This window comes from Monodelphis domestica, chromosome 6 (genome assembly GCF_027887165.1).
Source record: "Monodelphis domestica isolate mMonDom1 chromosome 6, mMonDom1.pri, whole genome shotgun sequence".
Lineage (NCBI taxonomy): Eukaryota > Metazoa > Chordata > Mammalia > Didelphimorphia > Didelphidae > Monodelphis > Monodelphis domestica.
The window spans coordinates 188038181-188064278 of NC_077232.1; the positions used below are offsets into that span (position 1 = coordinate 188038181).

General features: G+C 41.2%; 1 protein-coding gene across 1 annotated transcript in view; it reads left to right on the forward strand.

Moving 5' to 3' along the window:
• Nucleotides 1-3303: 3303 nt before the first annotated feature.
• FHDC1 (FH2 domain containing 1) overlaps nucleotides 3304-26098 on the forward strand; it is a 55945-nt gene continuing 33150 nt past the window's right edge. Inside the window, exons 1-2 of the mRNA XM_007496225.2 lie at nucleotides 3304-3607; nucleotides 13034-13673. Of these exons, the coding sequence (XP_007496287.2) occupies nucleotides 13074-13673 (600 nt within the window). The 5' untranslated portion in view covers nucleotides 3304-3607; nucleotides 13034-13073. The remainder of the gene's footprint in view (nucleotides 3608-13033; nucleotides 13674-26098) is intronic.

Consider the following 26098-nt stretch of genomic DNA (forward strand, 5'->3'; position numbering starts at 1 on the left):
TGAGTGATAAAACCAACTGACTGATTTATCTCTTAGGACTGAGGTCTAGGCCTTATTGGTTTGAGGCCCTTCATTCTTATTCCTTTCTTCCTTTCTCTCTTTTTCTATTGATTAATCAGTGTATTATAAATTAAATTTCTCTATAAAACCCAGTTGGCTTGGGCATATTCATAAATTGGGAATATATTCCCTGGTGACCATCTTATATTTATATAAACCCAAGACACAGTAGAAAACATATTTCAGAGGTCATAATTGATATATACATATACATATATATATATTTCCCTTGCTTCCAAACATTTTAATTATCACAGTTTATGGCTCCCACTGTCTTATCTACAACTATTTAATGCTCAAAACTATTTTAAATCTAACAGAAGGAATAGGTAGGTAAGAGCTAAGCCTAGAGAAGGGAAGTCCTGGGTTCAAATCTGCCCTTAGACATTTCCTAGCTGTGTGACCCTGGGCAAGTCATTCAGCCCCCCCTTGCTTAGCCTTTACTGGCCTTCTGCCTTATAACCAAGACACAAATTCTAAGACAGAAGGTAAGGGTTTAAAAAAAAGAGAAAGAAATGATTGCAGGAGTTGGGAGAAATGATTAATTCAACAAATGAAGGAGAAAAAAGAAGCAAGAGGATAGAACTGGTAAAAAAAGAGAAAATTTCATGGAGAGATGGATGGAGGGAGTGGGTTTCAGTATCATAGGCTGCAGAGAGATCAAGGAAAATTATATTTATCTTAAAAAAAAAAAGATTGTTTTGTGCAATCCAGATGATGGGGAAGAAATTCAGAATTCAGGAAGAGAGAAGAGGTAGAGAGAGCAGGCAAAGAATGTTTAACAGGGAGGGGTTTGTATGTGAGACCAGGAGGAATCCAGTCAACTTGAGGTTAAAGGATGAGGCCTTTGCTTTGGTCTTGAAGATATCTCTACATATTCTATATCTGAATATCCCACAGACACCACATTTGGGATTTTGATCACCTCTCCTTGCCCTGGGAATCATCAGGTAAGAACTCCAGGTTTAAAGCATTTTCAAGCTTGGCTAGAAGGAGCCAAGGTTGTTGCAAACACAAAAGTCAGCAATAGATGCCACCAGGGGAAAAAAAAGCCCTCACTGGTTATCTGGAATTACAGGGATAAATGTCAAAGGTAGCCATGACTTCATCGCCCAGTTCCCCCACTGGGCATTGTTCCCTCCTGAGCAGCAGGTTGCCTCAGGTTGCCTGTCTCTTCTGAACTGATTCTCATTGACTGGTACCAGAAGTCACAGTAATAAAAGATAACAGATTGAGCCATTTCCCCCTCCCTGTCTGAAGAATGGTTCCCAAGCAGTGGCAGAGGGAGGCTGCTAGTACCTGGGTTTTCTTTTACTTTGTAGCTCTGTGGAAAAAGGAAATCCCACCCAGTTTAGCCTGAGAACTGCCACCAATTTGAGGGAGAATGAAAGCCACAGGGAAGTAACTGGACATGCTGATGGGGCCACACTCAAGCAGGAGTTTCTTTTTGTACTATGTTTTTAGAAAGAGCATTGAAGTGGAATTTAGAGTGCAGTTCACTTCAGTTTTGGGTCCTTCCACTTTTATGCATCTTTGGACAAATCAAGAAACTGAGCCTTCATTTTTTTGGTTGGATTTGGTCAATCAATAAACATTTACTAAGCTGCTACTCTGTGCCAGACATTATGCTAAACAGTAGGAATACAAAGAGAGGCATAAGACAGTTGTCCCTGCTCTCCAGGAGCTCACTGTCTAATGGGGAAGACCACACACATGCAAACAATTATGTACAAACAAGTCAAGAAGAATGTACACTAAATAGGAAATAATCAACCAAAGGGATGCACTAGAATTAAGGATTGGGAAAGGCTTCCTGGAGAAGGTGAGATTTAAACTGTGATTTGAAGGACACCATGGAAGAAAGTAGGAGGCATCCATTGGGAGTTTTTAGTGTTGTCATGTTCCCCCTTGGTAGTCTGATGAAGCCTATGGGCCCTTTCTCAGAATAGTTTTCTATAATAAATTTTATTTTACTAACAAATTTCCACATAAGGTTTCCAAAGTCATATGATCCATATTGTCTTTCTCTCATCTTCTCTCCTCCTTCAGGGAGCTGACAAGCAATTCAATCTAGGTTATACATGTATTATCACACAAAACAAAGTTCCGTATTATTCATTGAATAATCCTTTCATTTTATTCTTTATTAAAATTTTATTTTAACAACAAATCAGAATAATATTTTTTGATGAATAAAACACATAAAAGGAGATGAAGGTTAGTGAAAATAAAGATGTAATTTTTTCCCCATCCAAGTTCATAAACCCAGTTTAAGAACTTCTGGGTTCCTTCAGTTTTAGAATTAATACTTTGTTTCAGTTCTAAGGCAGTAGAGAGGGGAGGGCTAGGCAATAGGGGTTAAGTGACTTTCCCAGGGTCACACAGCTAGGACGTGTCTGAGGTCAAAATTGAACCTAGATCCTTCCATCTCCAGGCCTGGCTTTCCCACTGAACTACCCAGCTGTCCTCTCTCTTATTCTTTACAAAACTAGACTTTATTGGTTTCAGTGCATGGGCATGAAATAAACATTAAGGGCAAAGAGTGATTTTTTTTCTGGCAGTGGGTGGAGTGATTTGTTGATGTCGGGAGGAGGGGGAGGATCGGAGGGCTTCCATACAACTGCTCAGTTTTATGCTGTGTGTAGTGTGTCAGGGTGGAGCTCACCTTTGTCCCTTGCATAGGGGCACCTTCTCCGTGCCTCTATTAATAGCTGGTCTTTGTTTCTGCTTCTCTGGGTCTCTCCCTCTCTTAGCCTCTGGCTAAGGCTTTGTGGAACTGTCACACCAGCACACAAAGAACCAGATCTAACCCACACAAAGGGCAAGATCCAGACCTCCTCAAGGAAGACAGGCTCAGAGAAGTTTATGGATTTGCTCTAGTTTATAGAAGCAATCCGTACACCAGGGCTGGATTCTAATTCAGGCTTCCTCAGTCTCCAGACGTAGAGCCTTTTCTCACTGAACTGCTGCGTATCTTGGGGCCGGTAGCTGTTTCTTTCTGTGTTCCTCCCCGCCCCTCTCACCCCCCTTTTCTCTGCCTAGCTCTGTCTTTGTGCCTGTACTGTGTGCCTGTATCTGGATGTCACACACACACCGAGTCAGGGACTGTGCTCCAGCCTTTGTGTCCCTCCGGTTTCTCTGCCGAGGCTTCATCCTCCCTCTAGGCATATTCTCCTAGGCAAAGATGCCCGCCGCGCTCAGCACGACGGAAACTGTGAGGTCCGAGGGGGGAGAAAAACCGTGGAAAGCAAAGGGCGAGCAGCGCTTAGACAGTTCACTTGGGGAAAGAGGGAGGCGTATTGTTACCTGGAGAAGGGAAGGAGGCAGGCTGGCAGCCCCGCCTATCGCCTGCGCCCTCCTCCCGCTTCCTCTTCTCTCCTCCCCTAGGCTGCCGGGTCCCCTGCTAGTGGCAAGCTGCAGTGACATGGGAAGGGCCGGCCTCGGCGGTGGGAGGTAGTGAGACTACTGGCTCATCAGTCGGGGCAAGGGAAAGAGGAGGGAGGCTGATCGGCTAGTTGGCTGCTTCGGAGAGGGGAGCATTGGCGAGGTAAGGGCAGCCGGCGGCGGGCCGGGGGCAGTGCTGGAGGAAGGGAGGATCGAAGCTGGGAATGGAACGACCCTGGGAATTCACAGCCCACCGCCTCCCAGGAGGGGCCAAACTCAGGTCAGGTCAGCGCAGTGCAGTGCGGCTCCTCCGGGCGGGAACCGGGGCTGGTTCCCGGCCAAGACAGAAGGGAAACAGAGCCTTGGAAAGTGGTGGCGGGGTCCCGGCCGTCCTTCCGTCCCCGCCCGAGTGGGCAGCAGGAGGGGGAAGGGGTCTTTGGCCTCAGCTTGACCGCCCTCTCCCGCCCTCGCTCCCCCCCGCCAGCTCTGCCACTTCTTTTTTCCCCTGCCGTTCCTGCTGTTCCCGAATGCAGGACCGGGAGTTGGAGCTCTGAGCTCCCCCGAGGGCTGTTAATCCCTGCGGCTGTGAGGAAGCTGGGAGTCTTCGAGCTTCTCTTTACCCTTCACCTCCCTCCCAAAGCAGTGATGGCAGCGCGGCTGGGGGAGAAGTCACTATGCATCTGCTGATTGGGATCTAGTCTCATCTCCTCCTCCCTCCGCCTCCCCTTTTCTGGAAGGAACAAACGAGCGCGAATTCTTCCTGAGTCCGAACACCATTTCTTTCTGCTGCCAGACCAGGTTCGGGATGGGGTTGTGCTGTGTTTGGCTTTAGACCTGGGCCCCAGTGCCCTTCTACACCCCCACCCCTCAGCCCATCTTCCCCTGCATCCCCGGCCAGTCCCCAAAGACTTGTGGTGGGGGTTGTTCCGGGCGCACCGTACAACTTTGTACGCGGCGATCGGCTGTTACACTTGCCTCTTCTTCCCTTCTTCCCCGAGCTGCACACTACACACTTGATCCGCCGCAGAGCTCCGCTGACTTCCATTCTTGGAAGCGGGTGCGTGAGGCGGGGGCGGGGCGCGGGAACTTGCACCTTGGGGTATTGATGAGGCGACACACGCTTTTCTGGATTGATTGGGCTGCGCTGATTTAGGAATTGGAGTTGTAGCGTATGTTGGCATTAAGTTTGGGTGAAGAAAGGGGTGGGGGTGGGGAAGAGTGTGTGTGTGTGTGTGTGTGTGTGTGTGTGTGTGTACGCGCACTAAACCGCCACCCACTCCTATCCACCCAGCAGTGCAGGAGGAGAACAAGCCCTTTATTGATTCCTCCCCCTGATTCTTCGGTGGCGAGTTTCCCGCGGGTACTGGTCCCCCGGCTTCCTTCTGCACCTCAGCCGAACCCCTTTTAGGAATGCTGGCTGTTTCTCTGGGGGAGAGGGAGGAATCTCTGGGAGGAGGGGGCCGAAGGGGCGGAGAGGCTGCGGGGTCTGCGCAGCTCGAGAGCTGTGAAGCCGCATGTGGGTATTGTTAGAGAAGGCGGTGAGGGACCCATCACCTTCCCCTCACTACTGAGAAAAAGAGGCAAACGCCGAGACTTTGCTGGAAGCTGCGGCACTCACGTCCCCGCCACTCCTTCACGTGGCGCTGGCTGGGGGGGGGGGGGGGGGGCGCTGCTTCCACCTGGCGCTTGGTCCGGCTCCCCTCCGCCTTTTTCTCAGGCGGGAGGGCTTCGTGGTGGGCTCCCCTTGGGGACGGAAACTAACCTGTAGGCCTGGCCTGACTGGACTCTCTTCTCACACTTCTTCCCCAGCCCAAGTCCGGCAACTTTCTTGAGGGCACGGTGGGAGGCGGTGGTAGTTCAGAGGACCCGTTCCCCCCCTCCCTCCCCCCCCCCCCATTCAGCTCTGAGACTGGGGTGAGGGGAGGCCCTGGCCGCTAGTCTGGGAGGGGGGATAATGTGCTGGATGGGCAAGACAGGCCCCAAGAGAAGATAGAAAATCCATTCTCTGGTAAGGCGCCCGATTTTAATTGGGACTTAGCAAATGCTGGTACTAATACTCTCGCCTAGGGAGGGGGCTTTCTGCTTTTGCACTTCCACCTCACCAAGAGGTTTGAAAGAAAGCACTTTGCAATCATCGAAGCACTACAGAAATGGTGTCTCTTCCTCGCCCTACTCTTTGAAATGCCTACTTATTGGAGGGTGATTAGCCCAGGAAGCTGGTGCTGCCCGCTGGTCCCGGGTTTGATCGCTACCCCAAGTTGGCCTTTCGCCTTCCTCTTGGCCCTAGTGAGCGTGTGTGTGTGTGTCTGTGTCTCTATCTCTCTGGAGCAAGGACTCCCCCACCCTCTGCCGCCCCTCCCACGTGAGACTTTAACGCCTTGGAGAAGCGATCGGGCTCCGCCAAGATAACACTAACCCGCCGAGGGAAAGAGAGAGGGAGAAAGTTGACATCATTGGGCGAGCAGCCGCCATCGCCTGGGTCCTCCCAGCCCCCAAGCTCTTCGCGGCAGCTGGTGGTTCCGCAGAGGCAGGCTCTGTCCACTTTGGGTCTCTGGCTCACTCTAAGCATCTCCCTCTTCCCTTTCCCTAGATTCAGAACGCCAGCTCTTTTAAGTGGTTATCTATCCCCCAACGAGTTATGTATGGGTCGGGGCTTGTGCCCACCCACCAGTTGTGTGGGGTTTTTATGTGAATGAGTTGCGGGTGTTTGTCGCTGCCGTCTCTGGGTTTGGTCACGAGATGCTTCATTGATTCCTTTGTGTCGCTTTTATTGAGTTCCAGACGTCTGAATGCTGCAATGCCGGGGTGGTGAGTGAACCAGGAGGGCAGGTAGCTAAAAGCACCACTCTTGAGTGCAGGGTTTGGTGTGCACCTGAGTCGGAAGTGTGGAAGGATTGGCTGCTTAAGGAGACAGATAACTGATAAATAGGGATCCCCAAAGAACCTACTGTCTTTCCAAGGTGGCTTCCAAGAAATATTCCTGGTAGCCTCTCTTGCAATATCTATTTTGCACAGCAAATAACTCTCGTGTTCTCCTTTGGGGACCTTTTTTAAAAATTGACAAATAGTCGTTTTTGGAATATTTCAGTCATTTTCTTTCCTTTCATCCCTAGAAAATTCCTAGGGCTTTGCTCTACATGCTTTGTGGAATCTCTGTAAACTTGAGACAATGAGAAATTGAAACTGGAACATTAAGTTTATGTTTTACCCATCTTTCTCACAAGGTATTTGGGAATCTGAGAAATGTTTGTATTGACCATACAAACTTAATATGTTGACCAGAAACACATACAGTGCCTTGAAGTTGAGTTCTTTCTTTGTTGAGCAGAGCAGTCCAGGTTTTTGTAAATATGCCAAGAAGAGTTGGGTATTGGCAGCCCTGTTGTCAACTGTTGCAATTGTAGTGAATGACATTCCTTGCCTAAAAAGTTGGGAATGGGTGGCTTTTTCCGTATAAATTGGAATGGAAAGGGAGCAAGAATTCTACTTTTATTATTCCCCAGTTCTCTTCCCGTTCACTTCCTCTCTCCCCTATCTATAAAAACCAAGAGCTGTGTTTTTATGCCCCTGATTTCTAGAGGATCCCTTTTTCCTCTTCAGCTCAGATTCTTTTCTTTTTTATTTATCTTTCAAAGGGTGTTAACTGACCCTTTTTGCCACCCTCTGAATTTGTGACTCACTTAATGAGATGATGGTGCAAGGTTTTCTGATGTGTTTTCTTTGGCACTGCTCTTGATCTACCATCTTTATTTTCAGAGGGTGAAAGACTGAGCCTGATGATCCAAAAGACATGAGTGACCCTATTGGACAAAAGCCTTTGAACTAAACCAAGCATCATTAAAGTCAAATTATGTCTACCTTCTCTCCTTCCTTGTACATTCTCTTGGATCTATCAGAACTTCACAAAACATTATTGGCCCAAAGGGTAATGTGTGGTATTGGCTCAGTAAATAGGTGAGAACATTTTTTCTTTGGAAGGTAAAGCTTATCGTTCCCTGAATATCCTTCTGGCAATATTTATTCTGAGGCCCTTTGTTTTTTCCAATCTAACCAGAATCTAAGTAAAAATATTTTTAATAGTTCCTAAGTAAAAGTTGGCACAGCTGAGAACTATTAACCTGAACTCTTCTTAGGGGGCACCATTGTAGAGGGGAAGAGTGCTGGGCTCAGTCAGGCTAGCCGGGTTTGAATCCCTGTCAGACACTTATTAGCTGTGGGCAAGTCAGAGCTTCTCAGCACTTCAGTTTCTTTATCTATAAAATGGGGATAATGATACTTGCATTACCTCCCTCACAGAGTTGTTTTGAGGAAAGTGCTATGCAAACTTACATAGAGTTGGGAATTACTATTTTTATTACCCCAAGAGGGATCACTCCTAGAAATGACCTCTGTTGTATTCAGTGGATTAGAAGAAAAATGATCATCTTGCCTTAAAAGACACTCAGGGGCAGGTTGATGCTTCACCCTGTTCTGTGAGTTGCTCACAATAAATATAATGGGCAATCCTAAGGAGCTCTCTGCTCAAAGGCCCTAACGTGTAGAGGCAATATTGTATACAAGTCTCTTAGTTCCAAAGAGATGGACAGTTAAGGAGATACCTTACATTTTCTAGACTGAATGGCTGCTAGCATAGCACAGAAAAAATAGGCAATATGCACTATCTTTATAGAATCTGCTCTTTAGCGTTTGACATATAGGTGCATATATCATCTATAGTGTCAGATCTAGTTATGTATGTACTTGAGGTATTGAAATATATCTTTGGAAAGTGAGCTAAGTTAGATACTTTCAGGTGAGTTGGAGAAGTATTTGTCTTTCTCTAGATTCTGGGAGGTAACTGAGTAAATCACACGTTCCATTCATTCATTGACTTCAGATCCTGTTAAGGCTTCATTCCTCTTGAGGACTGGTTGGTTCTCATAGAGTGTCAGCATGCCCAATTGTAGCCAAATTTATTTGGTCTCCTCTGAACATTCAAAATCTAGTTCTCCTAAGGTCAATCAAGGACCTGCCAGCAAATTAGTACCTCCATAAAGTAACATTCATATTCTGGATAATCATTACTGACTGATGAAGTGGATTCAGGAGAAGGTGCTGGCATTCATCTATGTGGCCAAGGGAGAAAAAGAAAATATGGAAGCTCCAGTGTTGTAAAAGATTATTTCCTTTATGTTTTAGGGAGAAAAGTCATGCTTTGCCAAGTGTGGGACAAAGGATCATTGCCAGTCACCTGACATTAGCATTTTTTTTTACCTATCCCTTTGGCTCCTCCAGAATAGGGCTATTTATTTTTTGTGCCAGCGTCTGGCACATAGCATATATAGTTAATAAATGCTACTGGACAGTGGTCATGGGTATCAGAAAGTTGTATGTGCCACTGAGGTTGTGTGTCTGAGACATAATTTTGTGTGTTCTTTCTTGTTCTTTTCCAGACTTCCTTCACTGCACATGAATATGTGTATATTTTAATGCCACTGTTGTCTAAATAGGCAAAGGCAAATGAACTTGTGATTTGGAAGTGTCAGAAGTTTCAATATGTCTGGTCTTAAGGACAATAAACTGCAAATGGAATTTATCAAATAGCTGGGACAACTACAATGAATTTTTCTATGCAAAATAGTTTTAAATCCATTTCAAGGATAATCTGCCAAAATTGCCTGTACCTTCTTGAAAAAAGAAGAGTTCAAATATAACTATAAACTGTAATTGACAATGAGTCATTTGCTTTAGGGGTGCCAACCATGAAAATAACATAGCTATCATCTTAATGATCATTCAGAACACTTTATTAAAGAGTCAGATATATCTCATGAGACCTAGAAGAATGTTTGGAATACATTTTTACAGTTTTGTCTATGTAAAGAAATTAGTCTTGAATATTTGCAAGACTCACAATGTTGTGGTCCTTAGGGGTACAGTAAGGAATGGGGGTTGGACCATAGTCTAAAAAGTTTATATTTGAATGGACTTGTAAAAGGAAAAGTCTCATGTATGCCGCATGTAGAAAATCTAGTTTGTGGTCATTAGCAATGAAGAAACAAACAAATCTAAGCATCTTCTGATAAACTGAAATATCAGATGCAGATCTCTAGTTGCCAGCGGGACAGTCCTGTTTTATATTTGTAAACCACAGTTTAGGATTGAGCATAGGGAGGGAGCAGGTCTCAAGAATCAGGTAGAACAAAATTCAAATTCTTACTCTGATTTATACCCACTGTGTGACCTAGGGCAAGTCACTCACCCTCTTTAAGGCATGAAGTTGTGGAGTGCCTAGTCTGCTTTGGTAGAGAGAACTTTCTCACTTATAGTTCTCAATAATGAAGTCAAAGATCTGGATTAAAAATCCCCAAACCATAAAGTACATTTTAAAGCATATGAAATTCTTGTAAAAAGAAAGAGAAATGCCACATATGACACAGCTTAAAGATAATACTTTCTAAACATTTCTTGATGTTTTATTAACAGGTGTGATTTATCTGTCTGAAAATATTTATGCTTAACAAATCACATCTGACAGCCTATATTTTGGACATTGGTGTTTTAGAAGCACAACTCTTTCAAATAGTTGGATTTGTCTATTTTTAACATTCATCTTTAAAGGCTTTTGAGTTCCAAATTTTCTCACTCTGACTCCTCCTCTATCCATTGAGAAGGCAAGGAGTATGATATCTATTAGGGGCAGATATGTTAGCTCAGTAGATAGAACAGTAAGTCAGGAGTCAGGAGGATCTTTGTTCAAATCTGGTTTCAGACACTTCCTAGTTTTGTGATCCTGGGCAAGTCACTTAACTCCAATTGCCAAGCCCTTGCCCTTCTGTCATAGAGTTATTACTAAGACAGGAAAGTAAGGACTTAAAAATAAATACCAGTTATACATGTGAAGTCATTAAAAACATTTTCATGTTAGCCAGAAGCATCACTCTTAAATAACAACTCATATTTATATTGCCCTTTAAAGTTTACAAAACCCTTCTCTGTTAGGAAAAATTCAAGTATTACCTGTCTCATTTTAGAAATGAAGAACTGAGGCCAAGAGAGGTAAAGTGACTTGTCTAAAGTCACGTATCTTGTAAGTTTGAGTGTGGAGCTGACTAGATCCAGGACTCTTTCCACCATAACAGATTGCCTTTCCCTATGTTACCTTCTAGGAATGAAAGTGAAAATTAAAAATAAAAAGATTACATGTTGTTCTTGAACAGGATTTATTTTAAAGGAAAATTAATATGCTGAAATGGTAATATTGAATCTCCCTCCCCCCCCACTTCACTGACGATCTTTCCACCTATAGAGTTTTTTTTTTCCTCCCTTGAATCTTTCACTAACTTGCATTTTTCTTGGCCAGGAAAATACTTGTTCTTATCCCTGTTTCTTTTTTTTTTTCACATTAAAGCTACTGATAATGGAAATAGAAAGCAAAAAACTAAAAAAGATAATGCTAAAAGGAAAGAAAGGTTAACAAGATGAGTTAGTAAAGTATTTGCTATACTGAAAATGTTCAGTACACTATGATGTGGGTGACCATGCCCTGAACTCCTTTAAGGCAAGGAAATGTAGAGAATTTCTTACCTAGAAGGGACCAAAGAGATTATCTAGTCCATTACTCATATTATCCTGGATTCTGTCACATCACTATCACCAAATCTTAAGCCTTTAAAAAAAATAACCCTTATCTTCTGTCTTTGAGTTGATTTTTTAAAGTATTGATTCCAAGGCAGAAGAGTGGTAAGGGCTAGGCAGTTGGGGTTAAACAACTTCCCCAGGGTCACCCAGCTAGGAAGTATTTGAGGTCAGATTTGAACCCAGGTCCTCCTGATTCCAGGCTAGGCACTCTATCTACTGTGCTACCTACTTGCCCCTAAATCTTTTGATGACTTCTGAGGCCCTCTATGATCTGGCTTTCTACCAACCCTTTCAGCCTTACTGCCCCTCATCCCCCTTTTTACACTCTATTTTTGTCAGAATGTATCCTTAAGAAGCTGTTTTCTAAATTCATCATGTCATTTCCTATCTCCACACTTTCTCAGAAGTCATTTCTTATGCCTAGAACTGTATGTTTTCCTCATCTCTGCCTTTAGGAATATTTTTTTTATTGGATTTCTTTTAAATGCTACCTCTCTCTTGAAACCTTCCCTGATTTCCCTTGACTGAAAATATTTTGTGTCTTCAGATACTCCTGTAGGACTTTGTCTGGATGTGTCCTTTATTGCCCCAACCCCAATTCACTCCAAGTAGACCATAGCCTCCTTGAGGTCAGGGACTTCATCACTTCAAAATCTTTTTCTGGGGGCAGCTGGGTGGCTCATAGTCTGAGAGCCAGGCCTGGAGATGGGAAATCCTGGGTTTGAATTTGGCCTCAGACACTTCCTAGCTATGTGACCCTGACTGGTCTTCTGCCTTAGAACCAGTCCACAGTATTGATTGTAAGACAGAAGGTGGGATTAAAAAAAAAAAATCTTTGGGGGGGCAGCTGGGTAGCTCAGTGGATTGAGAGCTAGCCCTAGAGACGGGAGGTCCTAGGTTCAAATCTGGCCTCAGATACTTCTCAGCTGTGTGACCCTGGGCAAGTCACTTGACCCCCATCGCCTACCCCTTACCACTCTTCTGCCTTGGAGCCAATACACAGTATTGACTCCAAGATGGAAGGTAAGGGTTTAAAAAAAAAAATCTTTGTTTCATGCTTTGAAAGTGATAGTTGCTTGATAGATTTTTTTTTAAAAATAGGTAAATATCTAGTATATATCTGAATATTCAAATATATTTTAAAATTTTATTTTATTCCAGTAACCAGTTTCCATATAAGTTTTCCAAGGTTACATGATTCATGTAGTCTCCCTCCCCTATTCCCTCCCTGCTCCTGGAGCTGACAAGCAATTTTCTTAGGTTATGAATATTCAAATATTGACTCTCAAGTAGAAGACAGAGAGGCAGGGGTCACCAAAGAACCAGGACCAGGTTTGGATCTGTTGACTCTTCTAGATGGAGATGGGTGAAGGGAAGGCATAGGCCATGTGGGCTTGGAGTAAGTGAAGTAAGAGCAACCTTTTGAAGCAAAGGCATACTAGGATTTTGTAGCTTTCCACCCAGAATGTGCTCTCTTCATAGTAGTTAAGGGTGCTGTGCTCCCCAAGGATCATTATGGGGGAATGGCCATCTCTTTCTATATGTATTGAAAGGCAGATGTTTTCTATAGGTTTAGGGTCTAAGATTCTGGAGCAGATGGTGGGCATAAGTAAGTCATCAGTCATATGATGAATAATTGGGCCTTCCACACAGTAGGCACTCAATAACTATTTGTTGATTGATTAAGAGCAGGAGTAATGGATGAGTAAATGGAATTCATTGCAACATCTTTGGCTGCATTCCAAAGAAACTTGGTTCAGTTCACATCTAGAGAAATATGATTCCTATTTTATAGATTTCTTTTTGCAGTTTGAGACATGTTGAACATTAGAGACTTTGTCAATTAAATGGCAATCAGCAGTTTAGAGGATGCATGCATTTTCTTCTAATGGTGGTAGGGGCTTCATTAAAATCTTTACTTGCACTGACTTAAATTCTGATTAAAAAAAATTTTTTTTAATTGCTGCAGGTTTGGAAGATGACACGCAGCACTTGTGCTCTTCTCATGGATGGTCGATTGGAATTTGGAAGAGTATGATGGGAGGGGAAGTTCCATTATTGGATGTTCCAAGTGCTCCTCGAGCCAAGAAAATACCTCCCTTGAAGGCTACAGTACGATGCATGTTATGAATTGTGTCTCCTTGGCTAGTGAAAAAGAAAATGGGGAAGTCTCTGTTGCAGCTGGATTAATGATTGGGCAAACACCACCACCACCACCTCCACCACCCCCACCACCACCCCCTCCGCCGCTGCCATGTCCAGACAATGGGTATCCTCCTGTTCCTCCCCCACCACCCCTGCCAGGGGGTCCTCCTGCACCACCACCACCACCACCACCCCCTCCAGGACTACCTCCTTCTTCTTATGTGAATGGACATGGCCACCTTAGTAAGAAAAAGAAAATGAGGAATTTTTTTTGGAAAACAATTCCAGAAGAGCAGGTTCGTGGCAAAACCAACATCTGGACGATTGCTGAAAGACAATCACAGAAGTACCAGATTGACACAAAGACTATAGAAGAGCTCTTTGGGCAGCAAGAAGACACCAAATCCTTTGTTTCTAGGAGAGGTGGAACTTTAAATGCTTCCTTCAAAGAAGCTAAAGAAGAGGTAAGAATCAAGCCTAGAGGGATAAACTTCCATCCACTCCACTTTCCTTTAAGGGTGTGCAAGCACATACTCTTCCAACATTTGCTGTAATTCTTTAATTCCACTAGGGAGAACCTAACATTGGGCTCAGTGATTTGTCTTCCTTGTGGATTCACTGCTGATTGTGTCTTAGCCACTGACAGGATAGAGCATTTGGCAGGTACTGATACTTTGGATTTTTGTCCCATTATTGTATCATTGGAAGAGCATTGGTTCAGAAGTTAGGGTCCTAGGCATTCTGGTCTTTGGGATCTTGAACAAGTCACACCCTGTCCACACCTTAATAATCTCATCTGTAAAAAGAGGTTTGACTAGAAAACTTCTAGAGTTTCTTCTAGAATGGACATCCTGTGCTCTGTAGCTCATAGCCAGCCTGGGGCTTAGTAAATGATTTCCTTTTCTGGAGTACTAATGGTCAACTGAAAATCATAATGTAGGACCTAAAATCATCCAGTTCCACTGAACTGGTAATCAAGAATATTTCCATCTAATTCTTTAAAATGGTTTGACCCAGCTGCTCCTAAATGCCACCTCCCCTGGGAAGTGAGCCTTTTTCAGTTTTGTCAGTAATGCCCCAAACTGCCTCAGTGCCTTAAAGCACTTGGTCGACAACTTTCTTAGGTATCTGTGGTATATCCTTTTGCATTATGACTTCGTGTGTGTGTGTGTGTGTGTGTGTGTGTGTGTGTGTGTGTGTGTGTGTCCTGTTTTCCTGCTGTATCATGAATTTCACAAGGACAGACACTGGATCTTTTTTAGCTTTTTTCTCAACCTCCTCCCCTCCCAGTACTGATTCAGCATTGAAGTAAATGTTGGAGCCATACTCTCTCTCTCTCCTTCTATCTCTATCTAGAATGGATACAAAGTAGTGGTTCTAAGGCAGAAAAGTGGTAAGGGCTAGTCAATAAGGGGTTAAGTGAATTGCCCAGGGTCAATTAGGAAGGTCTTGTGTGGTTCTGCTGTCTGACTAAGGCTTAAAACAAACTTGGTATTGAACATCAGGACAACTAATTAAACTTGTTTTGTGACTGTTGACATTTAAGTCAATTTCAAAGCACCAAATATAACATTTTAGACTTTTCCTTTGAGGACCAGATCAAGATTCTTTTATCAATTCATTTTCTTTTCTTTCTTTCTCTTCTGCTTTTGCTTTTCCTCTTTTGTATTATTTCATCAAAGTCTTTGGGGATTTTATTATAGGTCTCAAAATCATATTCCATTGCATGAATGTATCACAAGTTATTTAAACTTTCCATTTTATTTAGATAATAGGATTGCTTCCATTATAGATAATTCTCCTTTGAGAACTCTTTATTTTTTTCCCATTTGAATTAATTTAGTCAATTTAGAACATTATTCCTTGGTTACAATAATTACATTATTTCCCTCCCTCCCCTCCACCCACTCTTCCTGCAGCTGACATGCAATTTCATTGGGTATTACATGTGTCCTTGATCAGAACCTATTTCCTTGTTGTTGATGTTTGCACTAGGATGTTCCTTTAGAGTCTACATCCCCAACCATATCCCTTCGACCCATGTATTCAAGCAGTTGTTTTTCTTCGGTGTTTTTACTCCCACAGTGTTTTCTCTGAATGTGCATAGTGGTTTTTCTCGTAGATCCCTCCAAGTTGTTCAGGGTCACTGCATTGAGAACTCTTTAGACAGATAGCTCTTGTTGAATTTTTCACTAACATTTTCTTGGTTTATTCCCTTTATGAAACTATTAGATCAAAGGATTGTTTTTGTAGCTTTTTCTGTGGTCAAAGATTTTTTCTTAAATTAAAATTGTATGTTCAACTAGAACTGGGATTGTTAATACTCAAATAGATCAGTTAGTTATCTGTAAGAAACATCCACTTAATAAAACCTAGAGGCTTTGGTTTGGGTTAATGCAGTTTAACAGATTAGACATCAGGAAATTTCTAGGAGATACCTGGGTGAACTAAAGTTCTTTTCCTTTGTCATTTCTTTTTCATTAGATTATAGGGTCTTTGATGGCAGGCAGGGAATATCCTTTGCCTGTCTTTCTACCCTCTTCTAAGGCACAGTGCCTGGTACATACTAACACTTAATTAATGTTGATTAACTATATTTATTGACTTGAATTATGAAACTGAGAACTAGCAAGTTACTTCTTCTTTGGTTCCATGACCTGTGCTACCTCAGGAAGCAAAAATACTTCAGCTTCATAGGACCTCCACACCTGTAGATCCCTTCATCTTTTCATATATGATTCCCTAGCTCCACTTATCAGCCAGAGCATAGGAAAACTTAGAATATTAAATCTGTGCCATGTTAAAATTAGAGTAAACAATCCAAGGAAACACATGTTTGGCAGAAAGTTCTGGAGAAGACACAGGGGCTACTACTATCTCTTGTGGTTTTGCAAATAATGTGCTTTATTGTTTCTGAGGAGTGACTGCCAGTTGAGTCAGATTGGGTGGTGGCCATTGTGGATGGGAGAATACGTTTTCTTTTTGTAGACTTGCCAATGTTGCTCCCACAAGGACCTGATTGATTCTAGCCTATGGTGACTCAGGAAAAAAGGAAGTCAAGCATTTAAACAAATAAAACCTAAGCTTTCGACAGGTCACCCTTAAATTCACTCTCAGTATCAGAGTTCTGAGAACCAGGGCTTCCATTAAAGATTAGATCTACAAATGATCTTCTGATGGATGGCTTCTGTTACAGTCGATGCTTATGACACTATGGTACTGTTTCTTGTTCTTGGTGTGAATTAAAATTTGCTTGGGACACATCTAGCTCTAAAATTATGATCATAGTAATATCATTGCCCTATTAACATATTTTTATATTTCCAGTATTATTCATTTTTGTAAATGAATAATCTTATAAAACCAATACTCCCAAACACAAACCCCAAAATAAGTGAAAAATTGTATGCTTTCATCTGCATTTCTATTCAAACAGTTCTTTCTCTGGAGGTAGATAGCATTCTTTGTCACAAGTCCCTCAGAATTGTTCTGGATTGCTGTATTGCTGAAAATAATCAAGTCTCTCACATTTGATCATCCCAAAATATTGCTGTTACTGTGTATAATGTTCTTCTGCATCTCCTTAGTTCCCTCTGCATCAATTCATGAAGGTCTTTCTAGTTCTTTCTGAAATCTTGTTTGTCATTCCTTATAGCATAATAGTATTCCATCAGCATCATCTACCACACTTTGTTCAGCCATTCCCTAATTGATGAATATCTTTTCAATATCCAATACTTTGCCACCTCAAAAAGAACAGCTATAAATATTTTTGTGTAAACTGGTCTTTTCCTATTTTTAAAATCTCTTTGGGATACAGATTTAGTAAGGGTATTACTGGATCAAAGGGCACTACATTAACATCTTGAGAACAGCAATTCTTTTCTTATTAATTCTGGGGGTAAGAATAATCAGAGGTAATGAACAGAGGAGGTAACCTCTGGGTCCCTTCTCTCTCTGTGTTCTGAAGATAGAAAAGTGTGAGAACCACAATATTAGAAGGAAGGAAAAGGGAGTTGTCATGCATGGAATAGTGGCATAAATACCTGATATCCCAGTGATGGCCAACATTGAAGTATTCATCTGTAGGACAGAGCTTGAATTTAGGGAGAATCTATCCTCATTTAACTTCTTTACTTTTGTCATAATTGGAGTAAAAGAAGAAACTGCATAAGGTGGTGGTTCAAATAAATGCCTCTGGAAGTCAGGAAGACTGCTGTTCAGATTCCATCTCTGACACATACTAGCTCTAGGAGCATGAGCAAGTCACAGCTTCTTGTGTTGTCCATGGTCACCACCAAGAAATCTCAGGTCAGAACCCCTCTCACCCCAAGGCTGTGAGTGAAAGCATTACTCCAAAAGGGTAATGACACTGTGATTGTGTAGTCAAAGAACACAGAAGAAGTGACTCATCAGCTGACTTAAACTTAACTGCATTATTGAGTCAAATGCAAATATTCAATTTATAGTAATACTTGAGGAAGTGACAGGTAGAGATCCTTTCTTTTTTATTTTATTTTAAAAATATTTTTCCATGGTTACATGATTTATATTGTCTCCCTCTCCTCTTCCCTCCCCCCTCCTGGAGTTGACAAGCAATTCCACTGGGTTTCACATGTATCATTGCTCAAAACCTATTTGCATGTTATTCATATTTGTAATAATCTTTTAAGTTCAAGACTCCAAATGCTATCCCCATATAAAAAAGTGATAAATCATTTTTTTCTTTTGCATTTCTTCTCCAATTGTTCTTTTAGAGATTCTTTCTAAAAATTGTTTCCCCACAAATATGGCCAGTGACAGTTATGACAAAGTTTTGTGTACTTTGTTTTTTGAATAACAGAATTCTAGATTTCATCCTGGAAGTAACCTTAGAGGTCATCTCATTCAATACCCCTTCTTCTACAGACAAGGAAATGGAGGCCCAGGGAGGCAAAGTAATTTGCTCAAAGCCACAGAGCTAGTAAGTGGCAAGACCTGGAATTTGATCCATTTGCTCTAGCTCCAAATCCAGTGCTTTAAAAAAAAATTCTTACCTTTTGTCTTAGTATCAATTCTAAAACAGAGGGGCAGCAAGGACCAGGCAGTCCGGGTTAAGTGACTTGCCCAGGACCACACAGCTAAGAAGTATCTGAGGTCAGACTTGAACCCCCATCTTCCTGACTCCAGGTCAGGAGCTCTCTTCACTATGCTATCTAGCTGCTTCACTGCCTTTTCTAATCCAGGGCCCTTAATACCATGCTTAGAAATGTTGGTGAAGTACCTCCTAAGTTATTCTTAGTGAGAGGTGTTATGTCATTGCAGCCTTGGAAGTTGTAACCTTGCTAGGATAGGGAACTAGCTGACTGGCTAATCAAAGTCACTATCAGCAATAAATCTTCCTTCTCACATGCTAGGTTATCAAGTGGAGTCCAGGGTTGAAAGCAATAGCTCTTATCATCTGCACATGTGATCATGCTGAAAAATGACAGATTCTGAAACTAGAAATATGCTTTTGGCACGTTATAACACAGCTCGTCATTACCCAGATTTGGGTAGATCATCCCTCCTGCAACATAATTACCACCTATGGAGATATGTGGGATTAGGCGGTTAGCTTGCACTTTTAAAGGGTTATAAAGTATAACAAATGGGTTCAACTGTGTTTCAAAGAGAGAAAGGGACATTTTTCAGCCTATTGAAACACTGAGTTTGAAGAAGTTTGCATGTTGCAAGGTCAGTACATTTGAAATTCGAAAGTGAGTGTTGAGAGTTGTTCTTCTGATGTATGTTTGAAAATGCACAAAAGTCTGATGTAATGGTATACCCCAGTACTTCTTGCTACTGCGAGAATGAAGATGGTGGCCCACTTGCCCTCAGGAATTGTGAGTTGCAGGAGGGCTCCAACTGATCAGGAGTCGGCCCTGGGTCAGGCATCATGGGGGTGAGCCTGGGAAATGTGGGACCAAATGGCTGTTGGTGAAAAGATCAACTGGTTCAGATTGGAAATAGAGCAGGTCAAAGCTTCCATGCAAAAATAAGAGTGGGTTCAGGCCAACTGTATGGCTGGTACACTTTCAGCCTGGGTAAGATAGGGAAGGGAGGGAGAGAGAAAAAAGCAGGGAAAGAGAAAAGACCGTGATTGTAAAGAGCAGTTATGGTAAATATAGAGCATAAGGACATGGGAACATCCCCAAAGTAAAATAATGGGGAGTTATGAAAGGAGAAAAATTTTAAATATTTAAGGTTACTTCTTCTGAAGACTAAAGTAATTTAAAACGGATCGTGTAAGCAATAGCTGTAATTGTAGTATAAAAATAACATACTGCACGAGGGGGTGGTTGTTGATCTGTGTGAGACAGTGCATTTCTTTTTTCCCATGCTGTTCAATGGTTAGCCATGCTGCTCAGAATCCCTTGTGATCAGATTTCATTTTATACCACTCCTAGGCATAGATTCACAGTCTAGAATTTTTAGACTAAAGAAAGGGAAAATGGAAACTATACTGGATCTGGATTTTCCAGTTTTTGTTTATTTACCTTTTGGGGGGGAAATTGTACAACTGTTTCAATTTACACTTAACAGACTGCAAATGATGTACCACATCAGATTTCCAGAAGCTAAGGGAAAAGAGAAGGCAACTGCACCCCACTGTTTAGGAAGTTGATTTAGCACATGGAGTCAGTCAATCAATATTTGTTTTGTTCCTACTGTGGGCCAGGTACTGTGCAAAGGTGCTGGGATGGAGTGTGTAAAGAGGAAGCTCTAAGGATTATGGAGGTATAATTTTTTTTTCCATTTCTTCTTCTAAAAGGTTATATCTAACTATGGAAGTAGGGCCTGGACCTAGGATTTCATTTGTGTATGCAACTCCGAGGTGTGGAAAATCCCTCTACTTGTGTAGGTTAGTGTCTTCTCTGCAGTTTAAAACACTGAGAGCTCAAGTGATTTGCCCAGTGTCACACAGCTAGTATGCATCAGAAATGGGGCTCAGAGCTTCTCTCTCAGCAAAGTAAATGAAATATCCCCATCATTTAAAATGCCTTAAGAAAGAATTCAATGAGGGGCAGTTAGCACAGTGGATAGAGTTAGGATACTTCCTAGCTCAGATACTTCCTAGCTAAATGACTGTGGCAAGTCACTTACCCCAGTTGCTTAGTCCTTACCACACTTCTGCCTTAGAAGTGATTCTTAGAATTGATTCTAAGAAAGAAGGTAAGGATTAAAAAAAATGAATTAATTGAGCCTGCCACTTTCCTACCTGTACCATTCTTGTTCATCCAGAATAGTTTATCTTCTGCCATTGGCAGAATTCAGGCTTAATAAAGAATTTATTCAGATAATACCATACAGACACAGTAAACCCTTGGCTATTACTTGGGATTATTCACACCTGGCAATGAATAACTCCCTTACCTTTCTGTAGCTCCACCAAATAGGACACTTTAGGTACCTCCTTTTCTCCCCCCCCTCCCCCCGCATTCGACAGGTTGATCAGATATCAGCTGCTCAGTCTGGGGCCACTTCTTCTGCTGACATTTTTGCACTGATTCCTGCATAGCATAGTCCAAGAGTGCTATAGCGGTGCAGAGGTCAGGTTCCACTTCACAAGACTTCAGAACTGGTTCAGACAGTGCTTCTTGGAGCTGTTTAGGTTAGAGATTGCCAAGCATTGGGAAGCAAGTTAACTCCATCAGCATGGAGAGTGACAGACTCCTTTTCAAGTTCTTCAGCCACTTTTCTAACTTGGTTCTAGAAAGAGTGACATTCACTGCAATTCAGCAAGTATTCAGGTCTCCCATTTGTAAGATCTTATGCTACAAAGACAAGCAAAGCCCTTCTCAGGGAGCTTACATTTTCTTGAGAAAGCACCGAGCACATAAAAATATTGAGGACATAATTTTGGTGGAATCATAAAAGCCTTCTTCCTCACCCATTTGTGAAAACAAACCCATCATATATGCATATTCAGGGAAGGAAAACAAGTTCCCACATTGGTTGTGTGTGTATTCTGGGTGTGTATGTATGTGTGCACATAAGTATACATATGTTGAATGTATACATATGTATATGCACATACATGACTCAATCTGTACACTTTCTGAATCCCACATATGTCTATGAGACACACATACATTTATTTATGCTTTAGGTTGTAGTCTCTCTGACACACCTGTATCTTTATGTCTCCACCTGTAGCTGAGACCAGCATCTCTCTGTCTGCAAGTGGGCAGCAAATTTCATCGTGCATCCTCTGGAACTGTGCTTTTTCTTTTGGCTAGTCCCCAAGACTTTTCCATTTCTCTTTTGTTGCTATGCACATTTTCTCCAGGTTCTCTTCACTTAGCTTTGCATTCGTGCATACAAGCCTTCCCTAGTTTCTCTAACAGTATCCTCTTGATCTTTTCTTATAGTACCAATATCTTATCGCAGCCATATACTATAATTTGGTCAGATGTTTCTCAGCTGATAGGTATCCTCTCAGCTCCTATTCTTGGTCACCACTAAGAGAGTGGTGACCAAGAATAAACATTTCAAACACAGAATATGTGTCTTTTTCCTCCTTCTTTGATCTCTTTCAGATATTTCCATATTACTTTTCAGAATGGCTGAACCAATTCATATGTTCACCAATAGTGCATTAATGTACCTATTTTCCCACAGTCCATCCAGCATTTGCCATTTTATTTTTTCTTAATCGTCTTTGCCAATCTGATGGGTGTGACATGGAACTTCATGGTTGCTTTGATTTACATTTCTCTAATTATTAGCAATTTGGAGCATTTTTATATGGCTATCGTTAGCTTGGATTTATTTTTCTATTTTTCTTTCTTTCTTTAAACCTTTACCTTTTGTCTTAGAATAGATAATGAGTGTCGGTTTGAAGAGTGGGAAGGGCTAGGCAATTGGGGTTAAGTGACTTGCCCTAGTCACACAGCCATGAAGACTGAGGCCAAATTTGAACCCAGGATCTCCTGCCTGGCTCTCTATTCACTGAACCACCTAGCTACTGCTGGATTTTTTTCTGAAAACTGTTTATTCACATCTATTGACCATTTATTTGTCAACTTAAATCCATTTTGAACTGTTTTCTCTCTCTCTTTTTTTAAATGTGTTGATAGATTTAGTTTAGGCACAATGGGTACTTAACTGAATAACCAGACACTCCCTCTATGAAGTATATTCCCTAATCTATTGTTTTAAAATAATTTTAATTGGTCTCCCTTGTTTTTGTTTTAGAATTTATTTTCCATTGCCCCCCTTCCCATATCCTAACCCAGGGAGTTATCTCTTATAATATAGAACAGAAAAAAGGGAAAGAAAAAAAGGTTTGGCACACTAACCAATATATTGGAAAAAAAGCTGGTGTTAATATGTAGGATTCCAAATAGACAATTACACACTTCTGCAAAGAAGCAGGAGAGAGCTATTTTCTCATCTCCCTTCTATGGAGCCAAGCTTAGTTATAAGAATTTTGCAGCATTCAATTTCAATAATTTTGTTGTTATCATTCTTTTAATTTATGTTGTTGTAGTTATTGTATATAATTTTCTAGTTATGCTCACTTTACTTTTTATCAGTTCATATAATTCTTGGTTTTCTTTTTTCTATAGTCATCATTTCTTACAGCAGAGTAAGGTTCCACTACATTCATTTATCACAATTTGTTCAACCATTCTCCAATCAATGGACATTTGTTTCTGGTTCTTTGTGACCACAAAACTTTACCACTATATATATTTTGATGTATCTGGAGCCTTTTTTTTTTTTTTGGTCACTGACTTCTTTGGGGTAAATGCCTAGCAGTGGAATTTTTGGATCTGAGAGTATAGATATTTTTCATCACTTTTCATTTATTTCCATATTACTTTCTCAAACAACTGGACCAATATAAAACTCTTCCAACAATGTATCAGTGTGCCTGTCTTTCTAGACTCTCTGACACTAAGTTTCTCCTATTTCATCACTGCCAGTTTGCTAAGTGCTAGATGGGAGTTGAAACTTAAGAACTGTTTTGATTTACGTTTATTACTAAGGATTAGAAGCATTATTTCATTTGGCTGTTGATAGCTTTCAAATCTTTTTTTAAGAAGTGTTTATCTTTTCACTCTTTTCCCTTGATCTACTATTAAGAGAACTGAGGGGTTCATTAACTGTGATAGTGTGGTATCAGACTTTATGGTTGTGTTTGATGAGACAACTTTATTTAACTTGGTATAGCCATCATCTATATTACTCTTTTTAGTCAACTTTTCTTCACTTTGTCCTGCTATATAAGTATTCCTATATCTTTCTGAATTCTTTATATTCATCTTTCCTTATAGCTCAGTAACATCCATTTTATTAAAGTACCAAAGATTGCTTTGCTATCCTCTCATAACTGAGCACATCTTGTGTTTCTAGCATTTGGTTGCCCCCAGATAATGCAGCTGTAAACAGTTTTATCTAGAAGAGTTTTGCATATGGCCCCAGTAAAGAACTCATTAGGCTATGAACAGTTTGTTAACTTTTTACATCATTTCACTTTTTTTTCAGGACAAGTAACACATAGCTCTGGTGGTAAATTAGCACTCCTGAATTCCAGCAAATGCTCCAGCACCAAGTTTTTCTCATCTTTCAGAATTTTTACTAGCTTAATGGATATGAGATGAGATCCCAGGGTTGTCTTAACTTACAAGTCTCTGATTATTAGTGATTTTGAACATTTATTTCAAGTGGTTTATACATATTATTTTGAAAACTTCACATCCTTTTAGAAATATTTTACTTTGCTTTCTATCTTTGTCATACATTAGGATGGAGAAAAAATTATATCTTTATTTTCATTAACTAGGATTTAACATTTTTCTCAGTTATGAATATAGACCAACAAATAGTATTTTGGAGAGAAGTCTGTAGGCTTTGCTAGACTGCCAAATGGGTTCATGACACACACAAAACAAAGATTAAGAAGTTCTGGTCTAGGGGGCAGCTGGATGGTCTGAGAGGAAGCCTCTGAGACAGAGAGCCTCTCTGAACATTGATCATATTCCAGTGAACCCCAAATTCCTCTGATTCCAGCAGAAGACAGTAAAAGTTGATTTGGGACTTTGTAGAAAGCCATCTACTAAAGAAGATTCTCTCTATCCCCAAAATTGTCATTGAACTTCATTTTACAACTAGATTAGATTAGGAGGAAGGACAACCTCAACAACTGACCAAAAGAGAGTCAGGCAGACAGCCTGAACCCTCAGGATTTGGGGGGAAGTGAGTTGTTAGTTCATAGGGAGTCCTACTTCCCCCTTTCCTCATTCAACCACCCCATTCTCCCTGCTTTATATGTTCCCTACAATAAAGAGTTATCCTTTTAGATCAGGTCTGCTTTCTAACATCACTGAAGGGGACTGAAGCTGTGGAGGGAATTATATCCTTCTCCCCAAGGAGGGGAGTTAGCTCCAGACCAGGCTGTATAGTGACTCAGGTCTAAAGGGGAGGAAGGTGGCAATTAGGAGATTGGGAAATCCAGGGGCAGGAAAATTACTCTGCCCTTTAACAACAGTCAAGATCAAGAAGGAAGACAGTGGGTCAATTCTTTAGGACCCTCTCCTTTAGTCCTTGACCTCCATATTCAACCTAATCTCAGAGGGGACATATTCTGTCCCTCTAAAAGACTGCTTGTGCTACCTTCCCCAAGGGGAGGATCATTTTCTTCCCTCTCTCCATTTCTTTAGCTCCTTCACATCCCTCTCTCTCTAGTTCCCCATTGTAAGTGTAGGTGACCTCATTCTAGTCCTATATTACACTCAGTGGATTGAGAGCCAGGCCTAGAGATGGGAGGTCCTAGGTTCAAATCTGGCCTCAGACACTTCCTAGCTATGTGACCATGGGCAAGTCACTTTACCCCCATTGCCTACCCCTGACCACCCTTCTGCCTTAGAATCAATACATAGTGTTTTTTTAACTTAGAATTTAATTAGAACATAATATTTACATAGAACTTTTAATTAGAACATAGTATTGGTTCTAAGGCAGAAGGTAATGTTTTTAAATTAAAAAAAAAATCCTGGTCTACATAATCTCCAGAATTTATGGTCATATGATCCTGAATTCACATCCTTTCCCCCTCATAATATGATCTTTCTTTGTGACAGAGTATTAAGTTTATTTTTGAAATTCTTCTTTCTTATTCTTTCTCTCCTTCCCCCACTTCCCTTCTTGAACATTGAAGCCAAACCAAAAGTACTTGGTGGGAGTACTGCTGAGGAGTCTGCCTGCCCCCTTAGCATCTGGAGTTGGTTTTTATGACTAGTGAATGACAGTGATAGAATGAAATCTATCCCTTGGGTTTGCAAATCAAGAGATTGTTTATTGCCTGTCATTGAAGTCCCCTTCCCCAAATTCAGTCTTGCAGAATATTAACCTTCTAGAAAAAAAGTGATATGCTCTGGGTTACATTGGTTTTGATTATTCTTAGAGAACTACGGAAGGTCACAGACAGAGCCAGGAAACTTGAGTTTCAATTAGAATTCTCTTTTGTTCAGAATGAATAGCATTTGTTTGAATGGAAAAGGGTTAAAACAATATTCTTTTTAAAATATATTTTTATTTTTTTATCAATTACATATTATGACAAATTTCCACACAAATTTTCTTATGTTATAGATCAACCTGATCTCCCTCTTTCCCTTCCCTTTCCCCCTCCCATTGTCAGCAGGTAATTCGATTTGGGTTGTACATGTATTATCCTGCAAACATTTCCATATCATTCATTTTTCTAAGAGAATAGTCATATAAAACCAAAACCCCAAAACATAAACCCAAATAAACTAAAGTAAAAAAATTGCATGCTTTCATCTACATTCTGACTCCCAACAGTTCTTTCTCTGGAGATGGATAACTCTTTCCCTCAGAATTGTCCTTAAAACAACAT